The 13,951-nt window shown below is 40.6% G+C and overlaps 1 protein-coding gene across 1 annotated transcript in view; it reads left to right on the top strand.

Annotated features, from left to right (window-relative positions):
* The window catches only part of arhgap32a (Rho GTPase activating protein 32a), a 38,354-nt gene extending 25,101 nt beyond the window's left edge, over window positions 1-13,253 (top strand). The window contains exons 11-22 of the mRNA XM_059330764.1: window positions 1,193-1,274; window positions 1,390-1,539; window positions 4,917-5,019; window positions 5,900-6,044; window positions 6,427-6,509; window positions 7,568-7,675; window positions 7,848-7,993; window positions 8,082-8,295; window positions 8,632-8,780; window positions 8,958-9,032; window positions 9,121-9,795; window positions 9,977-13,253. Of these exons, the coding sequence (XP_059186747.1) occupies window positions 1,193-1,274; window positions 1,390-1,539; window positions 4,917-5,019; window positions 5,900-6,044; window positions 6,427-6,509; window positions 7,568-7,675; window positions 7,848-7,993; window positions 8,082-8,295; window positions 8,632-8,780; window positions 8,958-9,032; window positions 9,121-9,795; window positions 9,977-12,225 (4,179 nt within the window). The 3' untranslated portion in view covers window positions 12,226-13,253. The remainder of the gene's footprint in view (window positions 1-1,192; window positions 1,275-1,389; window positions 1,540-4,916; window positions 5,020-5,899; window positions 6,045-6,426; window positions 6,510-7,567; window positions 7,676-7,847; window positions 7,994-8,081; window positions 8,296-8,631; window positions 8,781-8,957; window positions 9,033-9,120; window positions 9,796-9,976) is intronic.
* The last annotated feature ends 698 nt before the right edge of the window (window positions 13,254-13,951 follow it).

Genomic DNA, 13,951 nt, shown 5'->3' on the forward strand with positions numbered 1-13,951 from the left:
CAAATTAAATACAATAAACTATTATAAACACTATATACATTGTGAGCACCTTTCACTTTTACAGATATGTCCGTGATGAGTAATTGTACAGAAAAATGGCACCTAAAATATATATAATCCACAACCCTTGTTGTAAACAGTTCTATATAGGAGCTGTTATTTTTCTTCCAAAGTTTCTAAATGAAACTGCTCACAACAAGGTCTGTGGTTTATCTTGAGTAACCAGGTCATGGTTTCTGGAAAAAGCCAAATGTTGACCTTTAACAGCAGTTCACAGCCTCAGATCCTCATGTGGGACTAAAGGTGATCGTGCCTGAGGAGAACAGCGTTGGAGAATCAGTGCCCTCTTGAAATCTCTTCTTCAGACCCATATTTATTGAGTTGCTTTTTATGTAGTGTTGACTTTTTATTGCCTTAATTGCTTTTATTCTTCTTTTTATTGACATGTTTTTATTATTTTTCTTTTATTTGTCTTCTCTCTACCATGTTTTTTCTTTCTGTCTTTGTCTTCTTGTTTTAATGTTTACCCTTATTTTATTTTGCTTTTGTTTGGCCTTTCTGTTGGCTTTCTGTTGTTTTTCTCTGGGTATCCTGCTATTGTTCTGCTTTGTCTCTTTGTCACTATTTTCTTAAAGCTGCTATATTAATAATAATAATTATTATTATTATAATTTGTGCATTTAGCACCACAGTGTGCCACCTAGTTTTATTTATTCAGTCGATATCCCCAACAGTCTGCAACTCACACCAAAACAACATTCATTGATAGATAGCACTACAGTTAAGAGAAAAAATATGTAATTTTGATTTTGGGGCTGAATTGTCTCTTTAGGTAAAACCGTTCATCCAAATTACATTTTGGAGTCCAGAGAAATCATCTTCAGGGATAAAGACATAAAGCAGTTTTTTATATTTCAACATGTGAGTTGAAGTGTTTTTTTTACTCACAATAGCAAGAAGAAGCGAGGTTGTCATTGCGGTTGAGTAAAACCCTGAAATGTTTTGCACAATAAGAATGCAAACCAGCTATTTTCACCCTGAGGCAGCGTGAACCCTCATGCTTACTGACCTATTTCTGCACCTTCACCCTACTACAGGCTGCCACAGCACTAAACACCCCCAGTGGTCCTTTTGAACTTACAAGTGTATCTCCGGCTCTGTCTCTCGTCTTGACTTTGCTCTCTACCTGCAGGTTGGTTTCTTCCCCTGCGACTGTGTCGAGCTGATAAATGACAAGATTCCCCCCAGTGTTCAAAGCTCGGTGCCAAAGCCAGGTACTCTTCAGCGTGTCCGTCCTTCTGCTTGATGATTTATTTAAGACTCTCCCCCAGGATGCGGGACGGATTGATTTAAAGTGGCTGCTGTTTGTGTGTGTGTCATTTTAATCAGTGTGTAAGAAGCACGGGAAGCTGGTGACATTCCTGAGGACTTTTATGAAGTCTCGACCGCCGCCTCAGAAGCTGCGGCAGCGCGGCATCCTCAGAGAGAGAGTGTTTGGCTGTGACCTGGGGGAACATCTCCACAACTCAGGACATGAGGGTAAATTATTCCTACAATGGCTTCTTTTTTTCTCTCTATTTTTCATCATGTAATCCTTACCTGCTGGCAGTTCACACGGAAATGTTTCACATTTTCAAATCATAAATACCCAGGGAAGGGATTACCCGGTGAATCTGCTGCTGTATAGGGGATTTGCGATACATTTCTGTGATGTTTGATGTGAATTGAGTTGGTGGTGTGAATAACCAGCCAACAGTCTGCATAGATTCTTGCAGATTTGCCAAAAGCCTTTTTTTCATTTCAGTGTAAATGCTCGTAGTCTGATAGAGGCAAAGCTCACATTAATTTCAACCATTTATGTCATGTCATTATATGCAGATCATTGGATTAAAGCTACATGTCTACTGCTGACACATGCGGCTTCATGCAAAAACATTCTTTTCTCATATTTTCTCTTCATTTTATGTAAAAACAAAAAGAGACCTTTGGTGCACAAAACTTTCTTAACCTTCCAAATCTGCTCTCACTCAGGTGCTGAATGATGAATCCCATTTGATCATCATCTGGTGCATCTCATTAAATTAGAATATGATGGAAAAGTCCATTTCCAGTAGTTAAAGTCTAATAGCCCCAACCAAGTATTGAGTGCATATACACTGTAAAAAAAGATAAACAATAGCTACTCAATAAAATTGAGGCAACAGATTGCACGCAATATTATTAATTAAATCTAACTACGTTACAAGTTGAGTTAATAACTTAACAGGAAGTGTCATTTAAAAGCGGACTAAATCTATCATGTTAGATTCATTCAAAATTCTCTTGATTTAGAATTACATACACATAAAGATTATATTTAATGTGATCAAAATAAGTAGATTCTATCTCAAACATTTTTATATTAAAGTTACTTAAACAACTGCCTCAAAATCAAGGACGCATTTATATTTAATACATTTTATCAAATATATTAAGTAAAATGAAATGGCTACAGAATAATTTATTACAGTGTAGATGGGCATACTTTTCAGAGGCCAACATTTCCATATTAAACATACTTTTTAAAATTGGGCTTTTATTTATTTTTTATTTTACCTTTATTTAACCAGGAAATATCCCAGTGAGATTAAGAACCTCTTTTTCAAGGGAGCCCTGGCCAAAAGGCAGCAAACACAAAATACAGTTACATATTTACGATGAGACACAGACTTTAAAGGCGTTGTGAGAAACAAGTGCATATTGTGGAATTGGCCTCAATAACTATGTTTAGATTTAAAAGTGCAGTATTCATGCATATTTTATTTTGTGCGGTCAGTACATTTTACATTTTATTTTATTTATTTTTATCCCATTTTTAATTTATTTTATCTTATTGCATCTTACTGTTCTATTGTTTACTACATCTCTTTGTATTGTGTTGTGCATTTATTGTTTGTGCAGCACTTTGGAAACCTTGTTTGCTAAAATTGTGCTATATAAATAAAGGGGATTGGATTGGGATTGAAAGAAATTAAGTCAATTAGTTTCCAGTCTTTCTGTAGCATATTCCATGCATAAGGTGCAGAGTAAACAAATGCCTTTTTACCTACTCTGTACTAGCAAAAGGGACAGAAAGCAACAATTGATTTTGTGAACGAAGAGAATAAGATCCAGCATTTCTCAGAGTAATTAAGGTGCAAATGTATGAAGGCAGCAGTCCCATATAATGGATCTATATTATGTTTTATTTCCACTTTTTGAATTTAATTTCTGACATAAATAAACTTTTCTACGATATTCTTATTAATTGAGATGCACCTGTAATTGTTTATTGACACACGTAACGCCCCGTAAACACTATATAAAGGCAGGGCTCCCAGAAACATAGCAAAATGTTTATTTGAATGGAAACAGTGGTATGTTTTTTTTTTATAATTCAAAGTTTTTATTATCTTTTCATTTTTACAACATATAAACGAACATCAAACAAACCAGACATGATGGAGGTCCTAAAAAAAAAATAAAATACAATAATAATAGTAAATAAATAAAATACAAAATCTGAGAATAAATTAACTAAAAACAAGACAGGCAAGTGAGCAGGCAAGGCAGGCAAATCAACAAATCTGCCTACCAAAACTATCCAATTTTTCTGGAAACAGTGGTGTGTGTTGTGTGTTACGCCTTTTTATAAAGTTCATGAATGAAAATGTACTTTAAAGTCTATTTCACACAGTTTAGAAGAAAGATGAGGTTCAACTAAAAACCTGAAGCCAAACGATTCACACTGTTCTGACATTGAACGTGCCCCAGTTATTGTGTGCTGTGTGAATACTCTGGTATGTGCCAATGAATCAGAGAGATGCCATCAAAAAAAGGATGAAAGAAAAAGACCTTCAGCAGTAGAGAAATGAAAAGCGTATTGTTAAAAAAAATGTCAAGTATTTTTCCAGAGTGTTAGTACTGGCATGACAGAAAAATCAAAAAGATACATGGTTGCCCATAAAGTTGGAATATTTTTTTTCCAGACACAATCTTCTGTTAATTGTGGTTTCATTTTCATTGTGATATGTTTGGAAGAGATAGGTAAATAAAGTTTTGAGAAGATATACACTTTATCTGTCAAGAATAAATGGCATTGTCACATTGATTTCATGGAAAGAGGTAAAAAACATTTTTTATTCCAACTTTATGAGCAACTGTGTATATTAATAAAACACGAGCAACACAACTATAAAGCTTATATATGCATATTATAATCAACATGTTACGATAAGATATTCATGTAGTGTTTTATATTACTCAAATTTAAAACTCCTTTGTGTTAGCCAAACAATTTGTGGACTGTGAAAAATTGTTTTTTCTAATCTTGGTGGGAATGGAAAAATAATTGAATGTAAACAAACAAAAATAAGAAGAAATTGGTTTATACATCGTTAGCTGCATAATGCATTGGACGTTTAATGAGGTTGTTCCACTCTTTTCTACATTCATGAATTTATATATAAATTGGACATTTATGCCATAAAAAATAAAGGATTTCATGTAGCACCTGGAATCCCAACCGGTATTTTCAACTTGTGTACACAAGATAATTACTTGTGACTTGAACTTAAAACGTTATTTATAAAATCCTACCTAAGGCTGTTTTCTGGGCTCAGGTGTCTGTAAGCTGTAAGTAATGAGCTGTAATCTGATGCTTAGATTTTGGGTAAGAAGGCAGCATTTTACCAAAAAGAACTAAATTAATATTCTCAACCTGATTTGAGCAGGATTAAAAAAGGAGATTATACATAGCTTGTTATATCATGACATGTTCCAAATTCACAGCGAGAGGAACTTTCTTTGCTAAAACATCCTAAATCGATGAAAGCACAGTGATCACAGAGCACTATGTTTTGTTCATGTTTCTCCTGACCCTCTACTCTGTCCTGCAGTCCCGCAGGTTGTTAAGAGCTGTGCTGACTTCATAGAGAAACATGGAGTCGTGGACGGAATCTACAGACTGTCTGGGATCTCCTCCAACATCCAGAAACTGAGGTTTCTACACATCTTGTTCTTTATATTGATTAGAAATGTAACCCAAATATACAGAAAGTATCAATGAAAACGCTATAAATCAGCTTACTGTCACCATCATGGATGCATTTCTTTGCTTCCTCTGAAATCCATCAGATACAATTTGATTCAAGCTGTGCGGCTTCGAGTGGCTGCAGTGATTTTCTCATCTATTCCATGTTTGCCAGGAGTAATGCATGAAACTCTCAATTGTAAATAAATTGGAAAGCTAACAATCTGATGAGGTGTTGACAGCCACTCGAAAGGGAATTTCTCACATTTAGATGTCTTAGGAAATGTGGTGATTTGTTGATGTTCTTGTCGAGTGTACGTGTTAAAGGTATTATTGTTCTTAACCTGTTACTTCTTACTGTTAAATATAGTGTATTTTTCTGTCAGTAGGGATGGGTAATTGCTACGTGAAAATACGTGAAATAATCCAGTACCAAGATTTAAAAAATCTCCAATCAAAACTTGCATTTGATCCTTTTTTTGTACCCAGATCTAGAAATTTTGCTCACAGCCAATCAATTTAATGTGACATATAATTGGCCCACTACCAAAGCAGCTACAACACATTTGATCTGAGTCAGCAGCGTGTAATGTATTTGTGTAATTTGGACAGGTAGGAGTGGTGATGGTATTTCATTTGTGGCATTTTAATTGTAATTTTTTTAAACAATACCCAGCTATCAGAATTAGAAAAAAATAAATCATTAGTTCATCAGGAAAAAATACCACATCAAAAGCAGCTTATAGTGTAAAAAACATCCTGCTTGTTCTTGTTGTCATGCTGACAGATGGGCAGTAGGAAGACTCCCACACTGTTCTTCATCTTCTTCTTCTTTCTGCCTCCACCCAGGCACGAGTTTGACTCCGAACAGATTCCAGACCTGAGCAGAGACGTCTTCAGACAGGATATCCATTCAGTGGGCTCCCTCTGCAAGCTGTACTTCAGGGAGCTGCCCAACCCACTGCTCACCTACCAGCTCTACGACAGATTCTCAGTAAGGATCAGAGCCGTGGAACTGGGGCAGGGACTTATGCCGGGGATAGATATGGGAATGGAAACTGGCATAAGCATTGTGAGGAGCAAAAGCTTCAGAGGACACATTCTGTTACTTAGCGATGATCAAAGAACTGGAGAGACAATGTAAAATTTCCAGTGCACTTTTAAGTGCTGCTCAAAAATGGGGTCACTGCATTACGCCGAGCTTTCGAGGAACAGCAGGGGATGTGCACGCTAAAACAGAATAGCAGATTAAGTGAGCCCAAACACTGGCTGCTCTGAATATAAAAGGGAAAAAGAGAGTGGGACAGTTAAAGCAACTCCCTCTGCTGTGATTATCAGCCTCTCAGTGATATGTGCTTTATCCTCTGTTTCCACAGGAGGCCGTATCTGCAGCCACAGACGAGGAGAGGCTGGTCAAAATCCACAATGTCATCCAGCAGCTGCCTCCTCCACACTACAGGTCAGGTTGAAAGCTCACTGTTGCACCCTGCTGGCCTGAAGTGGAAAGGTTTGATTTATAGGAAAAGGGAGTGCTGCATGAGAAACTATCAATGCTGTGGTGCTAATTGTAATTGTGTGAAGATGATCTGCCATCAAACACCTTTTTTCATATGTATGTTCCAATTTATGTTCTGAGATTTGACACGTTTAAAATAAAACATGTCAGTCTGATCACTTCACATTCCTGCTGTGCATTTATGCAAAGAGGCATTCTTGTTATTGGAGGCACTGAACTCATCTGTTCTGTGGCAACTCTCAAGCTCTATCTAAGTGTTATTTTTATCAGCTATTTAAAGCTATTTAGCTATTTATCTATTTAGCCCATTTACTGGATTATATCGAACATTTAAGTCGATATAGTCTAGCCAGAACTTATAATTTGTCTTCATTATTTATTTTTATCTCATCTGGTGAAAACCAAAGGTTAAATGCAGATGCTGGTATTAATTAAGGAATACATTAAGTTAGGGTGTGTGTCCACAGAGCCTTTGTTCTCCGGGAGAAAGCGCTGGGGCGCCTTCAAGTCTGAAAAGGAGCGACAAAGACGACACCAGCACTTTTCTGAAAAGTTTTGGAGATTTTCAATTAGAAGTGCTTGGAGCAGCACAAAAAAGTCTTAAAAATGTGTCTTTAAAAAGACGCTGCACTTTTTCTCTTCACATATGCTCTCTCTTCATTGGGAACAACTTTTAAAAAAGGAGCTTGTGATCAGAAAAAAATCTCTAAGGACACCCCGAGTCCTCCTGACTGTGCTTATTGTGTGCTGCCGGTGTTTGGTGAAGTTTATATTCATGGTCATGGTAAAAAAGTTGTTGATGAACATATTTAGTCTAGTTTTTATTAACTAAATGAACACTGATCCATTTGCTGGTGATAAGGAGGATAACGGTGTTAGATGACCTATATATAAGCCTCTCCCAAGAGGCAGGATTGACCTTTTCTACTTGCTAAAAGGAATCATTTTTTTAAAAGAACAGGTGAAATATATATTAAATATCTTCCTTTCTTTCCCTACAGGACTCTGGAGTACCTCATGAGACACCTCTCCAACCTTGCCACCTTCAGCCCCATCACTAACATGCACACTAAAAACCTGGCTATTGTCTGGGCGCCTAACCTCCTCAGGTGACTCTTGAACTATTATTCCAGATTTATGGCTCCATGCAAACTGTTAAGTTGGCATCGATAGCGCCAACACTGCCGTTTCCCTCTCGTGTTTCTGTGACAGTGAACTGGAGCATGTCTCTGTGGTCCTGAGCTGTGAAATAGGCTGTCCTGTTCTGTAACTGTGTTTCAGGTCCAGACAGATCGAGTCGGCCTGTTTTAGCGGCACAGCAGCGTTCATGGAGGTGCGTATCCAGTCGGTGGTGGTGGAGTTCATCCTCAACAACACTGAGGCTCTCTTCAGCGCTAAACTAAACTCCATCATACGTGAAAGCACAGGTAGGTGGAATAGAAACAAAATGACAAGCGGGATCTGCTGTGGGGTTAAACAGGCATCTCTAACACACTGTAAACACCTCATTTCCAGGTAACAACACCTTATCCAGACCCAAGTCCTTGCTGGTGTGCTCCCCATCCACAAAGTTACTGTCTCTGGAGGAGGCTCAGGCTCGCACTCAGGCACAGCTGAGCTCCCCGGCCACCACCCCCTGCCTCAGCCAGAGTGACTACATCGAGGTCGGGGAGGGACCCGGAGCTCTGCTTGGCAAGTTCCACACAGTCATCGAGCTCCCAATGGAGAGGTAGTTTAATGGACCACCTGATCAGTCCTCCTTTTTTAATTATATGAATTTGCCTGCTTCTGTTTATAAGCTGGAACAATTAGTCGATTAATATAGTAGGTCAGCAGAAAATGTAAAAAAAACCCACAAAACTATCTTTGTAGTTTATTAGTCCTCAGAACCCCAAGAAGTTTCAAGGTGTCTTTTTCAAATTCAAATATAATAAACATAATCAATAGTAGCAGCCTTGATGTTTGGATTTTGTAATGTTTATTTTTCTATGCTTGTATGAAGTAATTGGCACTTTAATTAGATGAAACAGGGAGTGTTGAAGATGATTTGTTTCTTGTGTTGTAGCGGCAAGCGTCCTCCTGTTAAGGCTAAGAAGTCTCCTGTGGGGAACTGGCTTTCCTTTTTCCACTTGGGCAAGTCGCACTCTGTGTCCAAACGTAAACTGAAGCGACACCCCAGCGAGCCTAACGAGATAAAGAGCATTGCACTGCCAGGTTAGATCACTTCTGCTATTACACAGCCAGAAAACATGAATCTCCTGTACCTGTACCAACCTCAAATTGGTACATGTCTTCAACTAATCTTGACACTTTGATATGTGAAATGTTCTTATTAGAGGTGGTTGGATTCATTTTATTGAGGAAAAAATTTTGCGCTGAAAACATTTTCAGGTGGAAGAGGAGATAGCGGAACATTGCGCTCCACCAAAAGTGAGGAATCTCTCACCTCTTTGCACAATGTGGAAGGTAATTATACTTTTAAAAACTTACATTTAGTTTTTCTGTGACTACAGAAGCTTCAGTCTAAATGTGCATGTGCTATCTTCCATCCCAGGAGAACCCCAGAGTTACCGCCCCCGCAGACCTCGTTCGACTAGCGAGGCCGTGTCTGGCATCTCTAGAGACGATGTACGCAACACCAGAAGTAAAGACGACCACAGAGCCCACCCACTGAATGGGAGCCATAATAGTGCTGATCGTGTCCGTACCGCGGCATATATTTCGCCTCCACACCAGGAGGACGATCTTGATCTTTGTCCGCCAGCTGCAGGCATCTATAGTTTGGACTTTGACCCTATGTCTTTCCAGTGCAGCCCACCTGCAGCGACGCCTGGGCTGCAGCACAACAGAGATGGAAATAAATGGAGAAAGAGTGCCGGGTGTTCCAGTGAATCAGAGCCCATTTCCTCTCCTAACAACAACATTAGCGGCTATCAGTCTCCAGATATTAGCCCTGTTCTCGGTAAAGGTGGAAAAAAGGTTATCTCTAAGCCGCTCTCTCCTAAACTCAGGAAGAAATCATTTAAGACGCAGGCAGATGTTCAGAATGCATCAGCCTCTCCTCCACCTCTCCCTTTCTCATCTCCCCCGGTGGAGAAATGTGAAGTTCCACTGGCAGATGGAAAGGAGCTGAGAGCGCCCTACCCACACTGCAGCCCACTCAGCACAGCGAGCCAGGCGTCAGCCCTGACTGACCTCAGTCAGTCTGCACAGAACCTCCCCGACCCAGGTCAGCACAACTCTTTTTCTAACATCTTACATAATATTTACTCTATATAGTTAGTGTCTATTTAAATATTAATGCATTCTATAGTTTCTTATGAAAGCTTTTGTGTCTTTTCCCATCATGTCTTACCATAGCTTTGTTTGTCCTGTCATACTGTAGCGTTGTTTGTCTTATCCCTCCCCAGGAACAGATAGACTTATGAGTTCAGTGTCTGTTCTCCCTCCTCACCCTTCCTTGACGAGTGCTGCACGCAAGTTGGCTTTGGCTCTGGCTGAATCTGCCCAGAAGGCCAGCAGTGGTTCCCAGAGAAGAAACAACATCCCACCGCACCCCCCCCAGAGACCGGAATCTCCTCGGGTCCAGACAGACAGACCGCCCCGGCCCTCTGTTCTTGATCTTAAAGTGTACCCACAGGAGTACAGCAACCCTCGTGTCCCCTCTGTTTCCCAGTGGCAACCCTCAGCGCATGGTCCTGTGGAGAGCCACTGCTGCCCTCATCCTGTTCATTTCCTTCATGCTCACCTTGGCTCAGAGCCGTTGCAGGTCATCGACGGACAGGAAAGCATGTGCAATTTCACACCTAATGTCAGCCCGCTGGGGTCAGGGAGCTTGGATGAAGGCAGTGCAGACAGGAGGGACCACCGGGAGGAAAAGGAGCTTAGAGATCCCACACAAGCAGAGCCCACCTATCAGAGCGTTGGTGTTTCAACGCCCACCCAACCTGTGTGCTCCGCTCAGAGCCCATCGACTTCCCCTGTATATGTGAACACCGACTCTATCAATGTATTTAACTTCCGCGCTGTTCTGGCGGAGACCTCCATGCCTGCCTCAATCGAGGAAGTCATTCCACGTCCATTACAGCCCTCCTCAAGCCATCACTACAGCCCAGAGGAGGACAGACCTCACGGCCTGGTTGAGGATGTTTACGGCAATCATCATCATCACCATCATCGGCCGATTCAAACGGGACGGATGCCTGCACCTCACTGCCCTCGGCCTGATGCTCTGCCACATCACCTAAAGGGGCCAAAAGGCCTGTACAGGCAGTCCTCTGAAGGCCGCTACAGCACTTTAGGGTTAAGGCACCCTTTGTCACCTCAATACAGACGATATCACAGAGATGAGCAGCTTATGAGTGGCTGCCACAGGCAACAAGGCCAATGGCAGAGGTCAGATGATAGAGTGGTCGAGCACCCGGCCATCCGGAGGGCTCGCTCCTTCCACGCCCCTCAGATTAGTCACTACAAGCTAGCAGAGGCAGAAGTCCTGCCCCCTGACACCATGTTTTATTTCGAGCAGACGTCGGGCCAGGAAGCGCCCTATCAGAGGCTGATTCAGACCGGCATCCACCCTGTGCGGCAGCAGTTTGAACCTCCACGTGCTGACTACCGTTACAGCCCCTATTCTGATGTTAACCCAGTAGATGGATCCCGCTATTATGTGGAGCCCTGCCGCCAAAGTGGTATTCGACACAGTCAGTCTTACACCGTGCGCTCCACGAGGGGACAATCGGATTACTACAACTACTCTCCACACCGTGCCCCTCCTGTGAACAGGGAGCTTTACATAGAAAGCAGGGACACTGTCGTTTATGAGGCTAGAGATGCAGAAGTGTTTGAACGAGTCTTATATCAACCAGTCAAGCAAGAGAATAAATCCAGACATAAAAGTACATGTCCAGCTGAGTCTCCTTATGAGAGCCCCGTGTCGCCGACTGACACAAGAAACAGAGACATAATGCACACAAGGAGCAAGTCAGACCCTGGAAACGCATGCCTCCTCTCCGCCAACAGGACAGAAAGCCAAAATGTTGTTGTAGCTACATCCCCAACCTCCCCGAGGTCTCTCCAGGAAGACCCTGAGGTCACCAGGCTGCAGTACGGTCAGCCGGGAGCATCCAGGCGGATTCAGATCAAAGAGAGCTCCTCGCAGCAGCCCCCGCTTCGCAAAGTGCCCTCACTTCCAGAAAGGGGCTGTCCTAACCTCAAGAACATCGAGCACAATAACAGAAGCCACACACGAGGTCATGACCAGGATCGGTTCATGATGACCAACGCTGTCAACAGCTACTCTGTCGTTGCCAAACCCAGCATCCTCAGGAGGCCGGGGAGGTCGCAGAGCACGAGAGAAAATCGTCACTACTATCATTACAACGCCAAATCCCCTCTGGATCCTGAACATCTGGGATCCTTTTCCACTCAGCCCAACAGAAGGACTCAGAGCACTAAAGTCAGGCCCACACAATATGACCACAAAGAGGGGTATTACGCAGCGCCCAGACCTAAACCCACAAGATCTGGAAAAGCCGTGGCTGGATATTTGCCTGGCCAGGGCTGCATGTCTCCCCGCGGGCACAGATTGCTGTCCAAGGCTCTGGGTCAGGAGGCTTTTTATCATGCTGCACTGAGATCAGAAGCTGGGGTCTACGACTGATTCTGACCACTGGTTTTTATCTGATTCCACATCGGGGCCAAAGGAGAACAGCACTTTATCCTCTCTGCCAGACCAGCAGACTGTTGTGTTTGTTTTAACCGTCAGGAGCTGCTAAAAAGTGTGACGTGAGGCTGCTGCTGGGGATCATACTGTCACCATCACTGGTAGATTCATATTTTGCAATGAGGGAGCTCACAGGGAACAAGTATGCAGATATTGTCTTAAATTAATTTGAAAGTAACAATAAGAGAGGCATGTTTGAGAAAAAAATGATTGCTTATATATTTTATTTAATGTCTAAACAACAGGAGATGCCAAGCTAAAGTAACTGGTTTTATTAAAATGATTTCAGTATAGGAATGTGTATACAATAACATTCATTTTAAATGTATTATATTTGTATAAATAACACACCGCTAACATGTGGCCAATGTACTGTACATTTTGTTTTCTATTCTAGTCTGCTCAGACTTCAACAAGCACTTTTGAGGATAACTGTGTATGAAACACATTGTCTTAACGTGGTGTACATGAAGCCTCTTGATATACAGTATATATTTTTTTCTGTAAAAAACAGCTTGCTTTGAATCATCGTTAAATACTAAATTAGCACTTTTGGGGGGTAAAATGGAAGATAACCTCATGGTTTCTAACTTTTTACTTTTTTTCTCTTTGTCACACATTGTATAATGCAACCTTAAAATAACAATGAGTGCTATGATTTCTGTTGAGGTCAAAGCTACCAGGCGAAATATGCTACACACACACAGTAAATGCAAATTAGCTCATGCAGTTAGGTGGAAAAGTGTATTTTGTATGCCATTGTGGTTTTGTCACAAAAATGAACATTTCCTTCCTCTTTTAGGGAACTTTTAACAACGTGGTGTTTTACATAAAATATGATGTTGTTTTATTCATTAAAGAGGCTGTTTCAAATCTGAACATGTAGATGAGGATATTCTGTTAAGACATGTTAAATGCGTTATTTTAGTGAGAGTCTTAAAAAAATAAAGATATATTATCAATGATTATAGTTTGTTGAACTCTTGTGTCACAGGTAGTTTATATTGAGGAGAGATAGTACGCCACACTAAACATATTTGTTAGAACACTGTTATTCCCACTTCTGGAGATAAAAAACCTAACTTTTAATTAGTTTAACATGCTTAAAATGATCATTGAATATTTATATTTCCAAAAACAAACAAACAAACAAACAAACAAAAAACAATCAAATTTGAGCCAGGTGTTTTACCTTAGACTTACGCTTATTCAGCATTGCTCTTAAATAACACAATCAGACTAACGATAGACAGGAAAAAAAAGAAAGAAGAAGGTCAAAATCATGGAAGGGGATTGGGGCCATGTTGGAGAAAAAATAATGAGAGAAGGATTTTTTGTTTTGTCCATTATGCACTTTGAGAAAAACGAAATATGATTTTGAGAAAAAAGTAGAATAAAGTCAACTTTTTTGTGTTCGGTAACTTTGGAAAGACAGGTAGACTGCAAGCTACAACCTCATTTTCATTACTTGTCATAAAATAAACCCACAATATTTAAGGGTATAGTAGTACTAAAATCTCCCTGCACAATAATGAGCTATACTTGATAGTAGCCAAGGCTACTATAACTATTGTTTTGGCAAAATCTGCTTTTGTGTTATTAATGTGATTTTTTTAGACATATATTAAACATATCGAGGAAAATCAGGTTGTAGTCTACTGAA

Source organism: Centropristis striata, chromosome 4 (assembly GCF_030273125.1).
Source record: "Centropristis striata isolate RG_2023a ecotype Rhode Island chromosome 4, C.striata_1.0, whole genome shotgun sequence".
Lineage (NCBI taxonomy): Eukaryota > Metazoa > Chordata > Actinopteri > Perciformes > Serranidae > Centropristis > Centropristis striata.